Source organism: Magnolia sinica, chromosome 9 (genome assembly GCF_029962835.1).
Source record: "Magnolia sinica isolate HGM2019 chromosome 9, MsV1, whole genome shotgun sequence".
Lineage (NCBI taxonomy): Eukaryota > Viridiplantae > Streptophyta > Magnoliopsida > Magnoliales > Magnoliaceae > Magnolia > Magnolia sinica.
Window position 1 is genome coordinate 3,380,688 of NC_080581.1, and position 17,898 is coordinate 3,398,585.

Here is a 17,898-nt window from a genome sequence, read left to right on the forward strand (position 1 = left end):
ATGCCCATTGCCCAAGGTGGTGGCACAGTGATCATGCACGCAACAGTACATAAAACAAACAGACAGCCGTAGTACCTTGCCCAACCTTTTCTAAGCAGTTCATTTGTTTCCTAAACTTTTGCCTACATGATCCATGGGCCAGCTTATTTTGGTGGCCAGGGTTGGATTTCACAACGGTGAGCACCCAACATTCATACATATGGTCCAATGACATGCATCATGCAAAATGCAAACAGTGCCCGCATTCATACATGTCATCTGATGACATGCATCATGCAAAATGCAAACGGGGTTGTTTCCATTGGAAAGTATCATAAATTTACTAACTCTCAAAACATGGATGTAATTCCCACCGGAATTGACAGTTTGAGTGTTTGGTTTTTCGGACGGTGAAGAGAATCAGAGAGCAATAAAGTTCTCATGCAGCAAGCAATGGAAATGATGCATGGCTTTTTCGATAGTGGGAGCATACCTGCCACTGCAATATGCTGGCGATTCGAGGCCCTTTTGGACTCCTACGCACAGCACGATATCCTCCATCTGGAGTTTAATAGCTTGCATCAGATAGGTGGTGAAATTCCACTAGCATGAGTGTGTGTGTGTGTTAAAAACAAAACAAAACAAAAAACAAAAAACAAAAAAAACAAAAAAAAAAAAAAAAACCTTGCATCAGATCTCGGAATGTTCTATAGCACTTCACAGTGTCAAAAAAATAATAATCATCCATGTATAAGATAAAGGACTGTTGTTTGTACCTGCACTCTTTCACTCTCTTCCATACTTCTTGCCATGAACTCTTTATCATCCTGCAGAAGTGGAATAGCAGCATTGATGAATAGCTTCGGGTTCATTTGGGTGGGTCATTAAAGGGGCGTTTAAATGCAAGCAAAGCTGTGTCTAGCACAAGTTGTCTATATGATTTGTCAAACCCATTTATGCACAGGAATAGAGGAAAATAAGGAGAATATCTCCCTAAGATTCGACAATTATCAAGGGTAACATGTCATTGTAGAAAGGGTGGGATAAGTCCCTAGTTCAGTGCACATAGGAATAGAATGGTCCGTGCACATGTAACACGTGTTGAATGTATCAAATGTTCAGACTTCTAGGTTAGTTCAATCATCCCACATTTGCCACCATTAATCTTCTACATGTACCAAGTGTCAATGTTCACATGTGATATAAATGCTACATGTACCACCATCCACCTCAGGCTTTCTGCATGTGCTACAGTCCATTTTCACTCCTAGCCTAGGGTGCTTGACAAATAAGGAACAAAACAGCTAGTCCACGCCAACATATCCTAAAAAGATTTTTGGACATGACTTTACTTGCATCCAAACATCCCCTAAATTTAAGTTGTGTGCTAATTTCTTCAAAACTAGATTGTAGAACCGAGACATTTGCAGTTTGGAGCCATGTTAATAGGCTTTCTCCATTCTGCAAATTTAAAGGGACAGAATGGTCATTTCTGCCATTCTCCAAACAAGGGCCTTAATCAATGAAGTACAGACGAACTATGACAGACTATGCAAATTTTTTAACTGTGAATTCAGGAGCTTAGGAACTATTAACAACCTAGGAATGTAATAATTTGGCATATTGCAGGGAATTTACCTTTAAAGAAGCTTCCAGAAAGTAATCAAATATCACTTGACATTTACTTGGGCCCAGCGGAAGAACTAAATTAGTATCCATCCAAGGACCATACCTATCAACACCCGTTAATCTGAATATTTCAGAACTAATTATTGCAGCATTTCCAATGGTCTGGTGACCCAGACCGTCGATCTGACAGTCCATCATGGGTGCGGAATGTCCCAATAATCTCTTACTTGGGAAGATCCTAACACTTCAACCAGTTGCCTGCTAGTACACAGTGGAGAAAAAGATACAACTGCAGTCTAGAAAAGGAGGCCAGATATTGATGTCCGGGATCATCCAATCTGGAAGATTTCAGCGCATCCCCCATCCATGACAGGTGGCAGAAGGTCAACATTCTGGATTTCCCAAAGATGGGTCCTACTCGTATACCTGATGCACAAGGTCCCTAGGGAGTTGATACTCTGGCAAAGTATGACACTTGATATGCAGGCACTCAGATTTGTACTCCGGCAAACTAAACCGACTAAATTGTGAAAATCACTCTCTAAGTGACAGTCTCAAAAGAAGATTGGTTGAACAAATCTATCCTCTGATTCATGAACACTTGTTTGTTGAAATAAGACCATTGGATATTTTTCATTTTTAACCATCCAAAAAACGTTCACCAATCTGGTAATCAGATAATCAAATTATATTAACTTTTGTTTCATGCTGCATCCAAAGTGGAGCCCATAATTTTTGTTGGTTTAATTTGAATGAATTAGATTCCAATTTTCCAATTTCTAAGTGCCTGCGTATCATCTATCACACTCTTCCAGAGTATCAATTTTTTTTCTCTTTCACATTAATTCAACAATAAACACATGGGAAGATCGAGGAAGTACCTATTGATCATAAAGTTTGGGTAAATGAAAGCATATAAAGCTTCCGAACCAAGTCTATCAAAATCATCTCCCCTTTCTACCGAAGCACTGTCACATCTTTGGACGCTAACCTTCTCGAAAATCTATTGCAGCAATGGAAATCTGTCAGATATTACAAATCCAAGCGTCATAATAACCAATAGGGTATCCATATATCCATAAGACACAATCCGCCAAAGACAAGCTTTGCATTTGATGTACCTTCAACTTTTACACTAAGCAAGATGAATGGAATAGGATTGTATCATGAGCTTTAATACCAGAAAAGAACACTGAGCATTGAGCATACTATTGTAGAGTAGGACTCAAGTTTGAGACCAGATGCAAGACCTCCATGTGCATATGGCACATGATATCCACCATCCAAGTAGTTGTCGCAAAAGACCTGCACAATGAGCGGGCAGAAATTGCAAGCAGTATTTCAGAATTCATTTTCATACTAAGAACAGTCCATATAAGACAGAAACTATAGGGTGCTGATGCACAAGGACCTGTAGAGTGCCCTGATGCACTGAGTCTGTACAAGTAGAGTTGATTGTTTGATGGCCCAGATGATTTATCATATGGGTTCCACTGTCGACAAAGGATGACCCAAAAATCTTCTAGATGGGAAGATCCTAGTCATCCAATCTTTGGCCTTTTTTTTTTTTTTTTTGTGAAGAGCTAAGATCTTCCAATCCCCTGTCCATGGTAACCATAGGCCTCCTACTTGTAAACTGCCTGCTATTGCAACATTATACAGTATCTGATGCATCAATACCCTATAACTCCTGTAAAATAGAAGGAAATGGTTGATATACATATTCCGATTTAAAGGAACCTAGACATGCAGCTGAAGCAAAGTTCTCATCCTAAAGGATCAAACCTTCCAGTTACATTCAATGGTATATTCACGCCTGCAAACATGCCTTAGTGAGGTATCAATCCCACCACTACTCAGTATCTCTGAAGAGCTCCCGAGCCATTCATTCTCCACTATCTTGCTGTCCAGTTTATGTTGCAGTGGAATATCTTTGTCAATACTGATCAGTATGAACGGGCCCCAAATAGCTACATTCAGCGGTATAAGCCCATACTCCTGTTTTTATGACAGATGAGCATTGAAATTATCCATCTAGAAAAAAGTCACAGAGAACCAATAATGAAATGGTTATCAAGATAGCTTTACTGCCTACATTTATGTCAAAGTTCCATATTTCTGCAATTCGAGTAGCCTTCAAGAGTGCTCCGTCTAACCCATAGGTCCACCCCTACAAAACTAAGATATTAGACGTATGGTATGGATATGACTCAATAAAGCATATACATGAAATTGGACAAACATCGAAAGGCTAAAATCATTTCTGGTAACTGCATTTTCCTGAATATATCCTTTTAACTAGAAGACAAATTAAATGAAGTGCTTACTAGTTTCGAGTTATAGAGCCAGCCTAGAAAGAAACAAATACATGCAGTACTAAGCCAAATGGTGAAACTTAGGCTCTGTTTGGCTGCCACTTAAAAATGAGTTCCATCTCATTTAGTTAAACGTAATTATGTATTAGAGATCATACTTTCTAATACATGATTACACTTCTAAGTGGCAACCAAACAGGCCCTTAAGCTGCACTGCATTTGGATTGTGAATCAAATTGAATTGCAATGAGTTGATTCAACTAAAGTGGAAAAATGGGCCTAACCTCACTCCATTGATAAAGAGGGACCATCCCCCAAATTTAAATTGCAATAATTTGTGGTCCAACTTGAAACATGCAGAATTGCAATTTAGGTTTTGGTCATCATCATGGATTAAAATGGGTAAAAGCCCCTACTTCAGTCATTTCTTCTACTGAAGTGGATTGTCGCAATTACCATCTAAACACAACCTTAGCCAATTAAGCTCACCAACGTCAAAGGAAGACAAGCAAACATGAGATACCACAAAAACATGGCTGGAACAATAATTTGAGTAAACGAATGAGAAAGGGACATGATAGGAGAAAGCAGACTGGAAGCTGAGAAGACAAGCAAGCACCACCTACCACAGTACACATTTGATAATTGGGGAAACCAGTGATACAATGGAAGTACAAATGAAATGCATGAGTAATGAAAACTCTTGAAACTATGACATTTCACTACTTTGTCTAAGCAGCCTGATAAAGAAGAAAAATCGAAGGTAGCCAATATATAAATAGGCATGGTTGTAAATGACAATGAGAAAAACTACAATACTCCTGCAGAGTGTAATGGATGATAACAGGCATTTAAATATTTACTTGGAAATTGCATACATGGCACGCATGCAAGTCAAATTGACCTGTCCAAATTAGGAGTCCCAGTTTACATTTATCATGAACCTAAAATTATGCTTATTTGACTATTTGACTATCAATTGGTGGACATTTATTGCACAGTTAAAAATGAAAAAATTAATAATAATAAGAAAATCCAACGGTCATATTTCAATAAACAAGCGTCCACGAATCAATGGTTAGGATTGTTCAACCAATCTGATTTTGGGCTGTGACTTAGGCGACTGTGGGTTCCACAGTTTAGTCGGTTTAATTTGAACTAATGCATGCTATGTGTAAAAATTTTTAGTGTCTGTGTATCAAGCGTCATACACTGCCTGAGTATCACATAACTCCCCATGACAATGGCTTGTGAGAACAGATGTAACTCTGTAAGGGAGAGAAGCACTATATGGAAGTATTGTGGGGATCAAGTACCCCATGTATACTCTCTCCTTTGGCCATTGGAAGTTTGAAACTGCACAAGGTCCCAGGTTGGGTTCCTATGGATCAGGTGGTACATTATAGCAACAAAAATATTGAAGATTACATTTAAACTTCATAATAGAGAATTTAAATAAATGCTCACTGCACCTATTCCACTCAACAATCCTTTAAATGAGAATCCACCTATAGGAGGACTTGTGAGTATAGGTTCTCTTTAATTTATTCAATCTATCTGTAAATTCATATAGTTTCACCAGACGAAACAGTTCTATAATGTGATTGTGATTGCAGAAATGTTAGTACTGGAAAATCATTCATTAGCCTATTGATAATAGATACATATACAGACGCACAAACATGGGGGTGAATCGTGGTTGCTAATTTTCATGATGTTCATGTCAGTAGGATAGGCCATCTCCAAAACTTAAGATGTGTATCCAGCCAAGCCTCAAATGACACGCCGGAAAGCTGAAAGTTAAAAAAGACAATAAAGAGAGGCTCATCTAACCTTGTCATATGATTGTGGACAACATGTAAAATCTTAATCTCATAATGTGGTTTTATCAATATAATCTACAGTGAAGCAATGTAGAAACTTACATGATAAGGACATACAAAACAAGATTTCTTCCCACTTCCAGATGCAAGAAGAGAGGCATGATGGCGACAAACATTGTGAAAAGCACGAAGATTTCCATCAGAATCTCGACAGACCACAAATTGCACACTTCCCAATCTGTATTTCCACCAATTAGTTACTTTAAAATAAGACAAAATAGTGCATTAAATGGAGGAAGATTTCACTTTTCTAACCAATAAGCCAAGTCAAAGCTTAAGAAAAGAAAAGAAAAAGAAGAGGCTTATTTGCATCCTCCTCTGTCACTTTTCCACTAACATAGAATGACTTGCGGCCTAGTTCTGATATGGATATATATTGGCAATAGAACATGGTTTTATGATAGGGACATCACGCGCACGCACGCTGCCCCCCCCCCCACACGTACGCAAAGAGAGGGAGGGCCCCACCGTCGATCTGGCTCGATGACGACGTCCAAGGAGGACCTCCTAATTAGAAAACAGAGTTTTGGTTCAAGAGGGTGGGCCCAATAGCCAAGTAAAGTCCATCATAGGATCTCATGATCATGGCCCACTAGTCAGATTGATTTTATATTTTAGGTTTTGCTTATTTATGTTATTTAGAGCATCATGAACGCTTTAGATTTCTTTGATTGGTTTTTATTTTAGTTTACTTCATCCCTTGTAGTTCTTTTGATTCATTGAAGTTTAATAAAAATTTCTGCTAGTTTTTTTCTGCTCTTTGAGTTTCTGAGTTGTGGAAAAATTCAAGTGGGTGCGAAGCCCTCCCTTTTCAAAGGGCTAAATACCGTGGTGCGAAGCCACGTTTATCCCAATCCGCCCCTCCATCTTATTTCATCCATCCTTCGATCATCTTCGCCTCAAATCTACTTGTTTTTCAGTTATTTGTCTTTCTAAAGCCAGTTTCCAGAATCTGGCCCTGCAGGAGGGCTGAAACTTCGACGAAGCACCGCATCGCAACCGTACATCGAATCGCCATCAAATTTAGAGGGTTTGGAGACCCCCCTAGCCGACCAAGGCCAAGAAGTCCCTTTTGGGATTCGGGCTTCCTCCACACGTGCGGCCCCCTATTGCGCACGTGTGCTGGTACCCTGCCCCGCTGCCCACACGTGGGATCTATTCCAGGTTCAGGATTTCCTTCTCTTTTCCTTTTTCTTACCTAGTTTCATAACCCTAGTCCTAGTTTGCATTATCCATAATTTGTTCTCCTTTTTTCTCATCCTAGGGTTCCTCGAATTGAAACTGGGGAATCCCTTGGATTATGGGCTAATTACTATGCACGTATGGTTGAATTCTATTTCCCTTTGAGTATCGTTTGGCTTATAATTTTTATTGTTCCAACCCTAACCTGTGTAGGCCTGGACCCGCATAGATTCCCCTTAATCGAATGTTTAGACTTTCATGTGGGATATGAAATTTGTGTAGTTGTTTCTGAACTAATGTGATCTTAAGCCTGAATTCTTACACATCATATTTGAATTTCATGTCTTGCATCAAATTTGGTATCAGAGCTTAGAGTTCTTATATGGGAATACATCACATGTTTAGGGTTAGTTTGTTTAAGTCCAACATACATCCCGTTTCATCATACATAGCTGTTTAGAAGTCCATAGTTCCTAATATTAGTTGTTGAAATTTCTGGTAGCAGGAAGTTAGCAATTTTCGTTGCTGTAACTTTCTATTATCCCCTTATTTCGACAACTATATTGTCGGATTTTAGTAACACTGCGTAGTTTCCCTCATATAGAGTCTCATAGGATCATTTAGTCCTATTTAGTTGCATATAGTCGTCATAGAAAGTCCTTAAGTGGAGTTAGCAAGTGTATGCCCACACGTACGAGTCATGGTTTTGGCTTGTACCCTATACTAAACATGGAGCAACTGCTAGAGTCACTAAACAAACTGTCCCAGAAGATCGAGTTTTTGGGTAAGCGCTAGGAACATAGACCAACGCTTTGATCAATTTGATGTGCGCATTACCCAACTAAAGGCCTCCGGGGGACAAACCCCACCATTGGGGTAGATGTTCAATCTCAGGCAGGTGGCCAGGATGATAGACCAATAAATGAAGTTGGCCAAGGAATTAGTTATGGGCGTACACGCATGCACCCACCCCATGAGGGACATCAAAACCACTATTTTGATGGGAACAACATGTGCGGCCTTGTGGCTAGAGAGAATGCACCACAGGCTAGTGTAAAGTTACCCACTGAGGCCATTCCGGTAGTGGATGAGTTACGTGATGTCTTTCCTGATGATCTACCAAATGAGTCTCCCCCTAGGAGGGATATAGAACACACCAGAACATGGGACACCGTAATACCTACAGCCGAGTTTGCGTTTAATAGTTATGTTGATAGATCCACAGGTCTCAGTCCTTATGAAGTCGTTACTGGTTATAAACCTGATAAGCCTATTGATCTTGTCCCTATGTCACTGTCCCATAGGCCGTCAAAGCCTGCAAAGTCTTTTGCCTATCACATTTATTCATGGCATCAAGAAATTAGGCAGAAGATCACTACTAGTAATGAACATTACAAATTTTCTGCAGACCAACTTAAATGTTTCAAGGAATTCAATGTAAGGGACTGTGATTATCTGCATTAGGCCATTGCGGTACCCATAGGGGAACCGTTCGGAAATTACAGGTGCATAGCGCTGACCCATTCAAAATTATAAAACGAAACGGTCTCACTGCGTATGTGGCAAATCTTCCACCCTCCATGGGAATTAGTTTCACATTCAATGTGGAAGATCTAGTTGCATTTCAAGAGGTCATTGATGCATTGTCCAGCCTTTGACCTAACCATCCTGATTCCCCAAACCATTCCCTTAATCCATGACCCCCTCCCGACCCATCTTCCCCGCCTTTACGTCCCATATTACCCGTCCCGACCCATTTTCCCATCCTTTACCTCCCATACCTACCATTCCCAATGCATTTTTCCAGCCTCTACGTCCCATACCTACCCGTCCCAACCCATTTTCCCAGCCTCTACCTCTCATACCTACTCTTCCTGACCTTTCTTTACAGCCTCTACCTCCCATACTTAACATTCACACACTCAGAGAGAAAATAGAGGATATCCTGGACCATCAGATAGTTTCAACATCAGACGACGGATTTTAGAAGTACCTGCTTAAATGGAAGTCACGCCCAACTTCAGACAGCACGTGGCTCATTGAGGAGGAGCATCAGAGACTTGATCCTGACATCCTGGCGCAGTTCAAGAGTTTTATTTCGCCACTGGCGAAATCTTCGCGGCCGGGGAGAATTGACAGGGACATCACGTGCACACACGCACGCACACCGCCCTATGCAAGGAGAGGGAGGGCCCCACCGTCGATCTGGCTCGATGACGACATCTAAAGAGGGCATCCTAGTTAGAAGACGGAGTTTTGGTTCAAGAGGGTAGGCCCGATAGCCAAGTAAAGCCCATCATGGGATCTCATGATCGTGGCCCACTAGTCGGATTGATTTCATATTTTAGGTTTTGCTTATTTATGTTATTTAGAACATCATAAATGTTTTAGATTTCTTTGATTAGTTTTTATTTTAGTTTACTTCATCGCCAAGTAATAGGTTGCGTACATGGTGCGAGTTTTGGGGTATAGGGTTTTCCATATAAATAGGCATCCCTTGTAGTTCCTTTGATTCATTGAAGTTTAATAAAAAATCCTGCAAGTTTTTTTCTACTCTCTGAGTTTCTGAGTTGTGAAAAAATTCAAGTGGGTGCAAAACCCTCCCTTTTCGAATGGCTAAATTGAAGTGGGTGCGAAGTCCTCCCCTTTCGAAGGGCTAACTACCGTGGTACGAAGCCACATTTATCCCAATCCGCCCCTTCATCTTATTTAATCCATCCTTCGATCATCTTCGCCTCAAATCTACTTGTTTTGCAGTTGTTTGTCTTTCTACAGCCAATTTTCAGAATCTGGCTCTATAGGAGGGCCGAAACTTCGACGGAGCACCGCGTCTCCACCGTACGTCGGATCGCCATCAAATTTGGAGGGTTCGGAGACCCCCCTGGCCGACCAAGGCCAAGAAGTCCCTTTTGGGATTCGGGCCTCCTCCACACGTGCGGCCCCCCACTGCGCACGTGCGCCGGTACCCTGCCCCGCTGCCAGCACGCGGGATTTATTCCAGGTTCAGGCTTTCCTTCTTTTTTCTTTTTTCTTACCTAATTTCATAACCCTAGTCCTAGCTTGCATTATCCATAATTTGTTCCCCTTTTTTCTCATCTTAGGGTTCCTCGAATTGAAATTGGAGAATCCCTTGGATTAGGGGCTGATTACTATGCATGTGTGGCTGAATTCTATTTCCCTTTAAGTATCGTTTGGCTTATAATTTTTATTGTTCCAGCCCTAGCCTGTGTTGGCTTAGATCCGCATAGATTCCCCTTAATTGAATGTTTGGACTTTCATGTGGGATATGGAATTTGTGTAGTTGTTTCTGAACTAATGTGATCTTAAGCATGAATTCTTGTACATCATATTTGAATTTCCTGTCCTGCATCATTTTAGCAAGAACATAAAACATGATGTTCTTAAGCTATGGCTAGTGAGGATTACCATCATCATTGTAGAAATCTCAGAGACTACATTTTGAAGAATGTTGTTATATCTACTCCATACATTTGAAGAGAATATATAGAGAAGGTGGACGTTTGTAGAGATCTGTGAGAAATCTTGACAAATATACACATATCCATTCATGTATCTATGTATAGTATGTACAATTGCACATAGATATCCTATACTCTTAACATACCCTCTCAAACTCAAGCTGCTGGTGCTTTAAGGAATAGCTCAAGTTTGAAAGGCATGGATAACATTTATTCATAAGCAAAAGAAATATCTCTCCGATGACAAAATCCCAATGACAAGCAACATGAGGGGAGTGAGCAGGGTTGCAACTATTATTTCCAAGAATAGGTTGCAACACAAGACAACTGAATATGGTGTATTGCCCTCTCGATGACCTTTTTTTTTCCTTTTTTTATTTTTTTTATTTTTAAATGGGTATGTCGTATATCAGCACTAAAAACATCAGAGTGGTGCATGACTTTCATTTCCTCATCACAGGCATTGGCACTTCCAGGTGATTTAGTGGCACATCTGGTGGTTGGGATTTCGACCATTGTTGTTTCAGTGGATACAAAAACTTCCGGTAGTTGTAGTTTCAACCATTGCTCTTCCAGTGGTTCTAGAACATTCCGACATAATAACAAGTCCAGGAAAAAGTCCTGGCACAACAGAAAACAAATTAAGCTTCGTAAAAAGGCCTGGATAACTTCAGAAGGTGACAAGGTATACTTAACAAGGTGAACTCACAGATCACCAAACATATATATATATATAAAAGATGAATGTTGATAAAGGAATGTCCCTTCTTCCTCTTTGCAATGAATTGTGAGATGATGGTGGCTGGCTGCCAACTAATGGTGCAAGAAGACATCAGTGGGGGATGGAGAAGAGTGGAGGTGTTGAAATGGTGAAGGTGATGCTGCCAACTGATCTGGTTTACACCAGATCAGATTGGATGGCAGTAGTGATTTTGGTCGGAGAATATAATGCAGGCTGCTACAGAGACGGGTTTGCTGGAGGACCGAAAAATGTCACCGAAGAGGATGACAAATGGTAGATTGGTGCAAAGCTAGCCTGGCCTAATTTGATATCTGTTGTGCTGGGACTTCAAATGGAAATGGCACCGAGTGTATTTTGTGCAAATGGCGGATATGCAACCAGTGACAAGTGCAAGACGGGTTTTGACATTGGGTGATGGATTTTATCAGCAATGGGTTCAGATGGTTGTTGGTGCAGATGGGAGAGTGGAGTTCAGACCCGGCATTTTGGGTTTTGATGCTAGCAGCAGTGGTGATTGGGATCTGATGGATCTCGCTGGTTTCAATGGATGTCAGATTATCAGATCTCACGCAGAAGGTTGGTTGCGTGGTATTGTAGTTACAGCATCGGGTCAGGAAGATCAGTTGCAATCGAGCCAATTTCTGGCTAAATCCTTGGATTTGTACGGGTAGTCTGATTGATAGATTTGGCTATAGGACCATATATGACTTCCACATGGATGTGAACCTCAAGGTTAGTGCTTTCATTAGAGACAATTCCTGGCACATCCCCTCTCCCACTTCCAGAGACCTAGCCGACATCTTTACTGAAATTCGAGAGATGCCCCTCTACAGGTGCAAGATCAATTTTTGTTCCTCAAAGTAGCTCCGCCTTTGCTTCTGCCGTTGAGATATGCCATGAGAATGTTCCTTATGCTGCATGGGCTGATTTGGTCCGGTTCAAGTGCTCTATCCCAAAGCATTCTTTTATAGCTTGGATGGCATTTCTTGGGAGGAACCATTGATGGACACTAACAGTTTTCTGGTATAAAATGAGAAAGTTCAAACCAAACTGAAAAGTGGAAATCAATGTTTGTATTTTCATCTCTTTCTAGCCTCAAAAGTCTCTGACGTTGTTAGACTCTATGGGTTGTATTATCATCTTATTGCCAAGCGTTGCATCTACTATGAAGCGAGGTTTGACGTTTGGGACCCAATACGTATTGCCCAATACATACCGGTATTGTCCATGAACGATACTGTATCAGTCTGTATCGGCCCGATATTGGATACGACCCAATTTTGATCGTGAAGATTCAATACACAATAACTGATTTGCAAACCATGGTACGTAGTACCAACAATGTTGTAGCATACAGACAAGAGCTCTATGCAATGGATGATTAACTAGTGTGATTCTTGCACTTGCTGTCTTTGACCTTCCATAATCAAGACATCAGTGGTATATCTTCAACTTCGCCGTTGTCCCATAACATTTATCAGTCAGTTGTCATAAGTAATAATTCATGAAAAATAGACTAGCACTCAGATTTAATAAAGGAAAAAAGGTTTTTAAAAAAATCTACTCACTACATGATATAACACACATCATTGTTTAACTAGAACAAAGATGTGTTTATTTTCTTTACTAGTGATTGCACCAACATCATGAGCCTTTTTTTCGTAGAAAAGACCCAAAAAGTTCAAATCATCATCATCATCTAAGCCTTATCCCAACTAATTGGGGTAGACTACATGAATCCCATTCTACCATTCCACTCTAATTGTCAGGATTCATGATAAAATTTGGTGCAAAATTTTCACACCAGCTGCCAACCTGATATAACCCTCCTCCTTTACAGGGGCTTGGGACCGGCAATGACAGCACAAAACTCCCACATGCATTATTACCCAGAAAAGTCCAATTACAACGCTAATCATTCACCAAGTCAACTTAGACTTGGACTCTCACTGGGTTCAAGGCAAGAGTCGAGTTGTTGAACCTAGCAACAGGGAAGGACTATAGGAAGTTTGTTATTTGTAGGACTCGAGCTTTGACAATAACAACCTAGAACCTACACACATCAGCAGGCACATGTCATAAATAACATCTTCAAATACAGATAACAGTACAACCGGTCTTTTGACACATTTAGCAAAGATTGTTCGCCAACTCATTAGCCTCAGGTAAAACAGGTGATATACATACCCTACTTTTAAATATACATAATAATAATAATAATAATAATAATAAACCTAGTCAAAATCAAGCATACCAGTGTTTTTTGGCAGAACATACACATTAACTATGCTTGGATGATCCAAACCCTTTAGGGCCTGTTTGGTCCGCAGGATAATATGGTATGGAATTGCATTAGACTGGATTAATGCCATTATTGCACAATGATTGCATGCCTGGAAATACCATGGTATTTTGGCCATCCAATCCCCATGTTTGGGATAAAATTATTGCTATGGGAAAAACACAAGATTAAGCAAATCCCGTTTGGTGGACCATGGAATTGTAATCAACAAATCAAATTCACAACAAATGTCAGTAACTTGTATATTTATATAACTAGAATGTCTCGTGTAAAGGGCATATATGGATTGGACGGCATGGATAAAACACATGCATCATCAATGTGGGGCCCACATGTGTAGTGGATTTCAAAATCCACTAGAAATCCCGCATGGGACCAAATGCAATTCCATCCTATGTAATCCCAACCCTTTTTTTTTTTTTAAAAGGTATGTAATCCCAACCCTCCTCGTCCTTCCCAAATGCTGGATGAAATTTGAAGGGGACCAAATGCAATTCCATCTAAGCCCACATACCAGACAGGCCCTTAATGGCATACAAAGGGTCGTTGCTAGACAAAAGTTTTTTTTGAAAGATGAACTGAAAATGCATTAAAACTAAGATAGCAGAAACAAAAGTTAGCAACATGTCATGTTTAATGAGAAAAGGCTCATTTATCATATGGCTAGGATAGTTCGATCAAGACAATTTTTGGTTAGTGACCAATCAAAGGCCGAACCTGATGGATGGTACTGATCACCTACACGTATGATACACAATGCCGAGACATGGTAATTTTGTGCCTTGATGGGAATTAGGTCTCTTCCCATACGAGCACACAAATTAATGAATGTAACCACAGATACACTGATAAACCCTGAATATAGAAGTACCTGCCAGTGAAGAAGTCATGAGGATTCTGGATCTGTTCAACAAACCCTGAAAATCAATCAAAGGAAGACATTGAAGATGGCAAAATCAGTAAATTGATAGCATTACTTGTCAAATCATAGCATCATTAGCAAGTTAAAAGAATTATTCATAATTAAATGGTGAAGCAACATTGTATGATCCATCCAATATTATCTACTGATTGTCATTCAGAACTATGTTGAATTTCAGTTGCGGTTAGCAACTTTCTTCAGAAAGTAACTAATTTCAGGAAATGATCCAGTGTTGGACACCAACAGCAAATCTGGACTATTGATGAATTATATCACCATGATTGTAATAAGACATGGACCCATTTACTTTTGGCTTTATACCATGCAGCAAAGTTTCACTATCGGTGTTTGACACTGGCCCATTCCCTTCAATTCATACATTTTATCATTAGTCCTCACACAGCTTAAAAGACTCTCTCAACTTGTCAGCAAGAGGAACTATATTGTACTGCAATGGCATTTGAGCCGACTTGGACACCACAGAACCCGATCTAATTTGATACCATCAGTCAGAATTGAGGCGACTCAGCCAAGTCATGACTAGACTCAGGACCCAACAAGTCGGTCCAAGTCGCCAAATCTTAATACCATGATGTGTATGGTTGATCAAGACCGTCAAAATCATTAGCCTGGCAAAAGTGGCAATAGATGGGGCAGGTCCTCAAAATTAATATTAATTGAATGACCCTTCACCTAATCGATGGACATCGATGGACAGATGAAAAGAAAATTGCCAAAATTTAACCACTAGGATTGTCCTGCTAGCATGATTTTTAGGTTTTGTCCCATTCATGATGCAGACAGAAATGGACAGTCAGGATTTACTTCAACCCATGCCCATATAAACTTGATGTGTGAACGAGTATCATCCGACATAAATTGACAGAATACATGGATACAACTCCTTTCATCTAGAAAGGAGCATTGATATCCTCTTCTTGGAACATTCAGATAGTTAGGAATGGCTTTAAAATATCAACATTTAAATCTACAATGAGGAAGCGTCCGATACTTAGGCAGTGTGTGATGTGTGATGAACCATACCCATGCATATCGTTACTGCATGCATAATCTTAATCCAAACCGTCCATATTGCAGGCCCCATTCTCAATGGGACATAGCCCCAAAATTAGATGAATTGGATGACTCCTAAACCTCTGATTAATGGACACTCTTTCATTGACCATGGACCTTCAACTATATTCATTTCAACCATCCATTAGAAGGCAACAAACAGGATAATACAGATCATCCTTTCAGCATGAACTCTGAATTACGTGCCATCTACAGCGGCCCCCACGGAGGGCTTAGTACTGGTGCATGTATTCCATGTGGCCAACAGCCCCCAAGTATACGTATGGACCATGAAACTCACCCGAGTATCTAGTAAGCCCCTATTTTCTAAACATCATCACAAACATAAAATGGAAAATGATCTACACAAACCTTCCCATGTATTCTTCCTTTTTGCTACTTTGGTATTAGAATAGCAAAAAAGTGTATTGTTCGAATAGAACCAAGGAAAGAAGAAAGGGTGTGTATATCAAAAGAAAGGATGCAGATATCATGTCCCAATAAAACCAGAACTTGAGAGTGTGTGCGAGAGAAAGAACCTTTTTTGCTGATTTTGGTATTAGAATAGCAAAGAAGCTGTACTATTCAAATACAAAAAGGAACAAGTAAAGGGTGTATATTTCAAAAGAAAGGGGCGCCAATTTCTGCGACCCTAAGCTCTGTGGGGCCCACCAAGATGACTGTTATATCATCTCTGTTCATCAGTTTTGCTAGCCCATATCAGGACATGAGCCCAAAAAACAGAGAAGATGCAAACAGTGGGGATGAAATGCCAACCGTTCAAAACTTTGTTGGCGCCACATAAGTTGTGCTTTCCTTTCATCCCAGCGGAAACCGCCTAATGAACGGTTTGGATGCCATATAAACATCACGGTGGGCCCAGGAAGGTTCAAAGGTGGGCGTTTCATACGCAGCGTGGCCAATTTGAAATTCGGATCTGCTTCATTTTGGGGCTGATGTCCTTACAAGAGCTGCAAAACTGACGAATGGACATGATGCCAGGGTTCCCCACAGAGCTTGGATTCCAAATCGCTATAAAAAAATTTTGAGGAACGCGGATTCATACTGACATCACATGCCCGTAGCCACGTGCTACTAGACGGTGCTCTGTGGGCCCCACCATGATGTATGTGTTTTATCCACGCCGTCCATCCATTTGTACAGATCATTTTCGGGCATGAACCCAAAAATGAGGCAGACCCAAATCTCAAGTGGACCACACCACAGGAAATGGTGGTGATTGAACGCCCACCCTTAAAAGCTTCTTGGGGACCACAAAAGTTTTGGATCAAGCTGATATTTGTATTTTCCCTTCATCCAGGTATGTGTTACCTAATCAAGATGGCAAATAAACATTACAGTAGGCCCTATGAAGTTTTTAACGTCGGGCGTTCAATCATCAACGTTTTCCTGTGGTGTGGTCTACCTGAGATTTGGATCTGCCTCATTTTTGGGCTCGTGCCCTAAAACAAGCTCAAAAAATGATTGGACGGCGTGGATAAAACACATACATCATGGTGGGACACATAAAGCACCGTCCAGTAGCGCCGTGGCTACTAGCAGTGTCAGTATGCAATCCGCGCCCGAATTTGTGCGCGCGCGCGCGCGTGTGAAAGAGAGAGAGAGAGAGTACCGACGGGCGCGCGCGCCCGCGCGTGTGTGTGTGTGTGTGTGAGAGAGAGAGAGAGAGAGAGACAGTACCAACGGCCTGCCATCCTCGGCCGAAGACGCGATCGAATTCGAGGGAGAGGATCGAGGGATCGTTGTACCACGAGCTAGGTGGGGTTTGGGCTTCTTCGATCGGGATCCTAGGGTTGAAATCTTCCGCCCATCGGCCTGCCGGAATCCCAGAAGAAGATGAAGATGGAGAGGAAAAAGAGAAATTTCTGGACAGATTGCAGGAGCTGAAGATCTGGATTCGGGAATAAGAGAGAGATGGAGATTTCTTAGGGTTTTGTGAGGGTTTTGGTTTTTGGCAATTGAGGAGAGAGATTGAGGGTTTTCGTAAGAGCGTCGTCATGACCATCGCCGATCTTCTCCTTTCCCCCGTTCTCGTCTCCCTCCGACCATATAAGTAGTTCGATTTGCTCCGTTGTGACATATGTTCCTATGTCTGTCGCCATCTGCTCCTCAGCTGTGATCCCAACCTTTTATTCTTAGAGCCGACTTAAGAGCCACTGAAGTTCATCTTTTTCCTCGTTCTAAAATCATCTGTCAAAACCATAAGCTCAGGTTAACTCAGTTACAGTGGACCTAAAGCATAAATACCAAAAAGTGGTAAGATCCGATCATCTCAACCACTCATATTGTGGGACCCAGTGGCGGGAGACACGCGGATGATCCTGAGTCGCGACAGGTACAACGAAGTATTTAACTATGATGAGTTAAATG

General features: G+C 40.9%; 1 protein-coding gene across 3 annotated transcripts; it reads right to left on the minus strand.

Moving 5' to 3' along the window:
• Positions 1-220: 220 nt before the first annotated feature.
• On the minus strand, positions 221-17,626 carry LOC131256675 (choline monooxygenase, chloroplastic). Of its 3 annotated transcripts, XM_058257656.1 has the most exons (10): positions 17,209-17,626; positions 14,383-14,428; positions 5,849-5,984; positions 3,704-3,778; positions 3,394-3,606; positions 2,818-2,913; positions 2,490-2,611; positions 1,618-1,711; positions 756-806; positions 221-540 (listed from the first exon to the last, which is right to left on the minus strand). In XM_058257656.1, the coding sequence occupies exons 1-10, from the start codon at positions 17,606-17,608 to the stop codon at positions 400-402; spliced, it is 1,374 nt and encodes a 457-aa protein (XP_058113639.1). In that variant the 5' UTR covers positions 17,609-17,626; the 3' UTR covers positions 221-399. The 3 variants fall into 3 exon arrangements, with proteins under 3 accessions (XP_058113639.1, XP_058113641.1, XP_058113640.1); XM_058257658.1 differs by lacking the exon at positions 3,394-3,606; XM_058257657.1 differs by lacking the exon at positions 1,618-1,711.
• Positions 17,627-17,898: the final 272 nt, after the last annotated feature.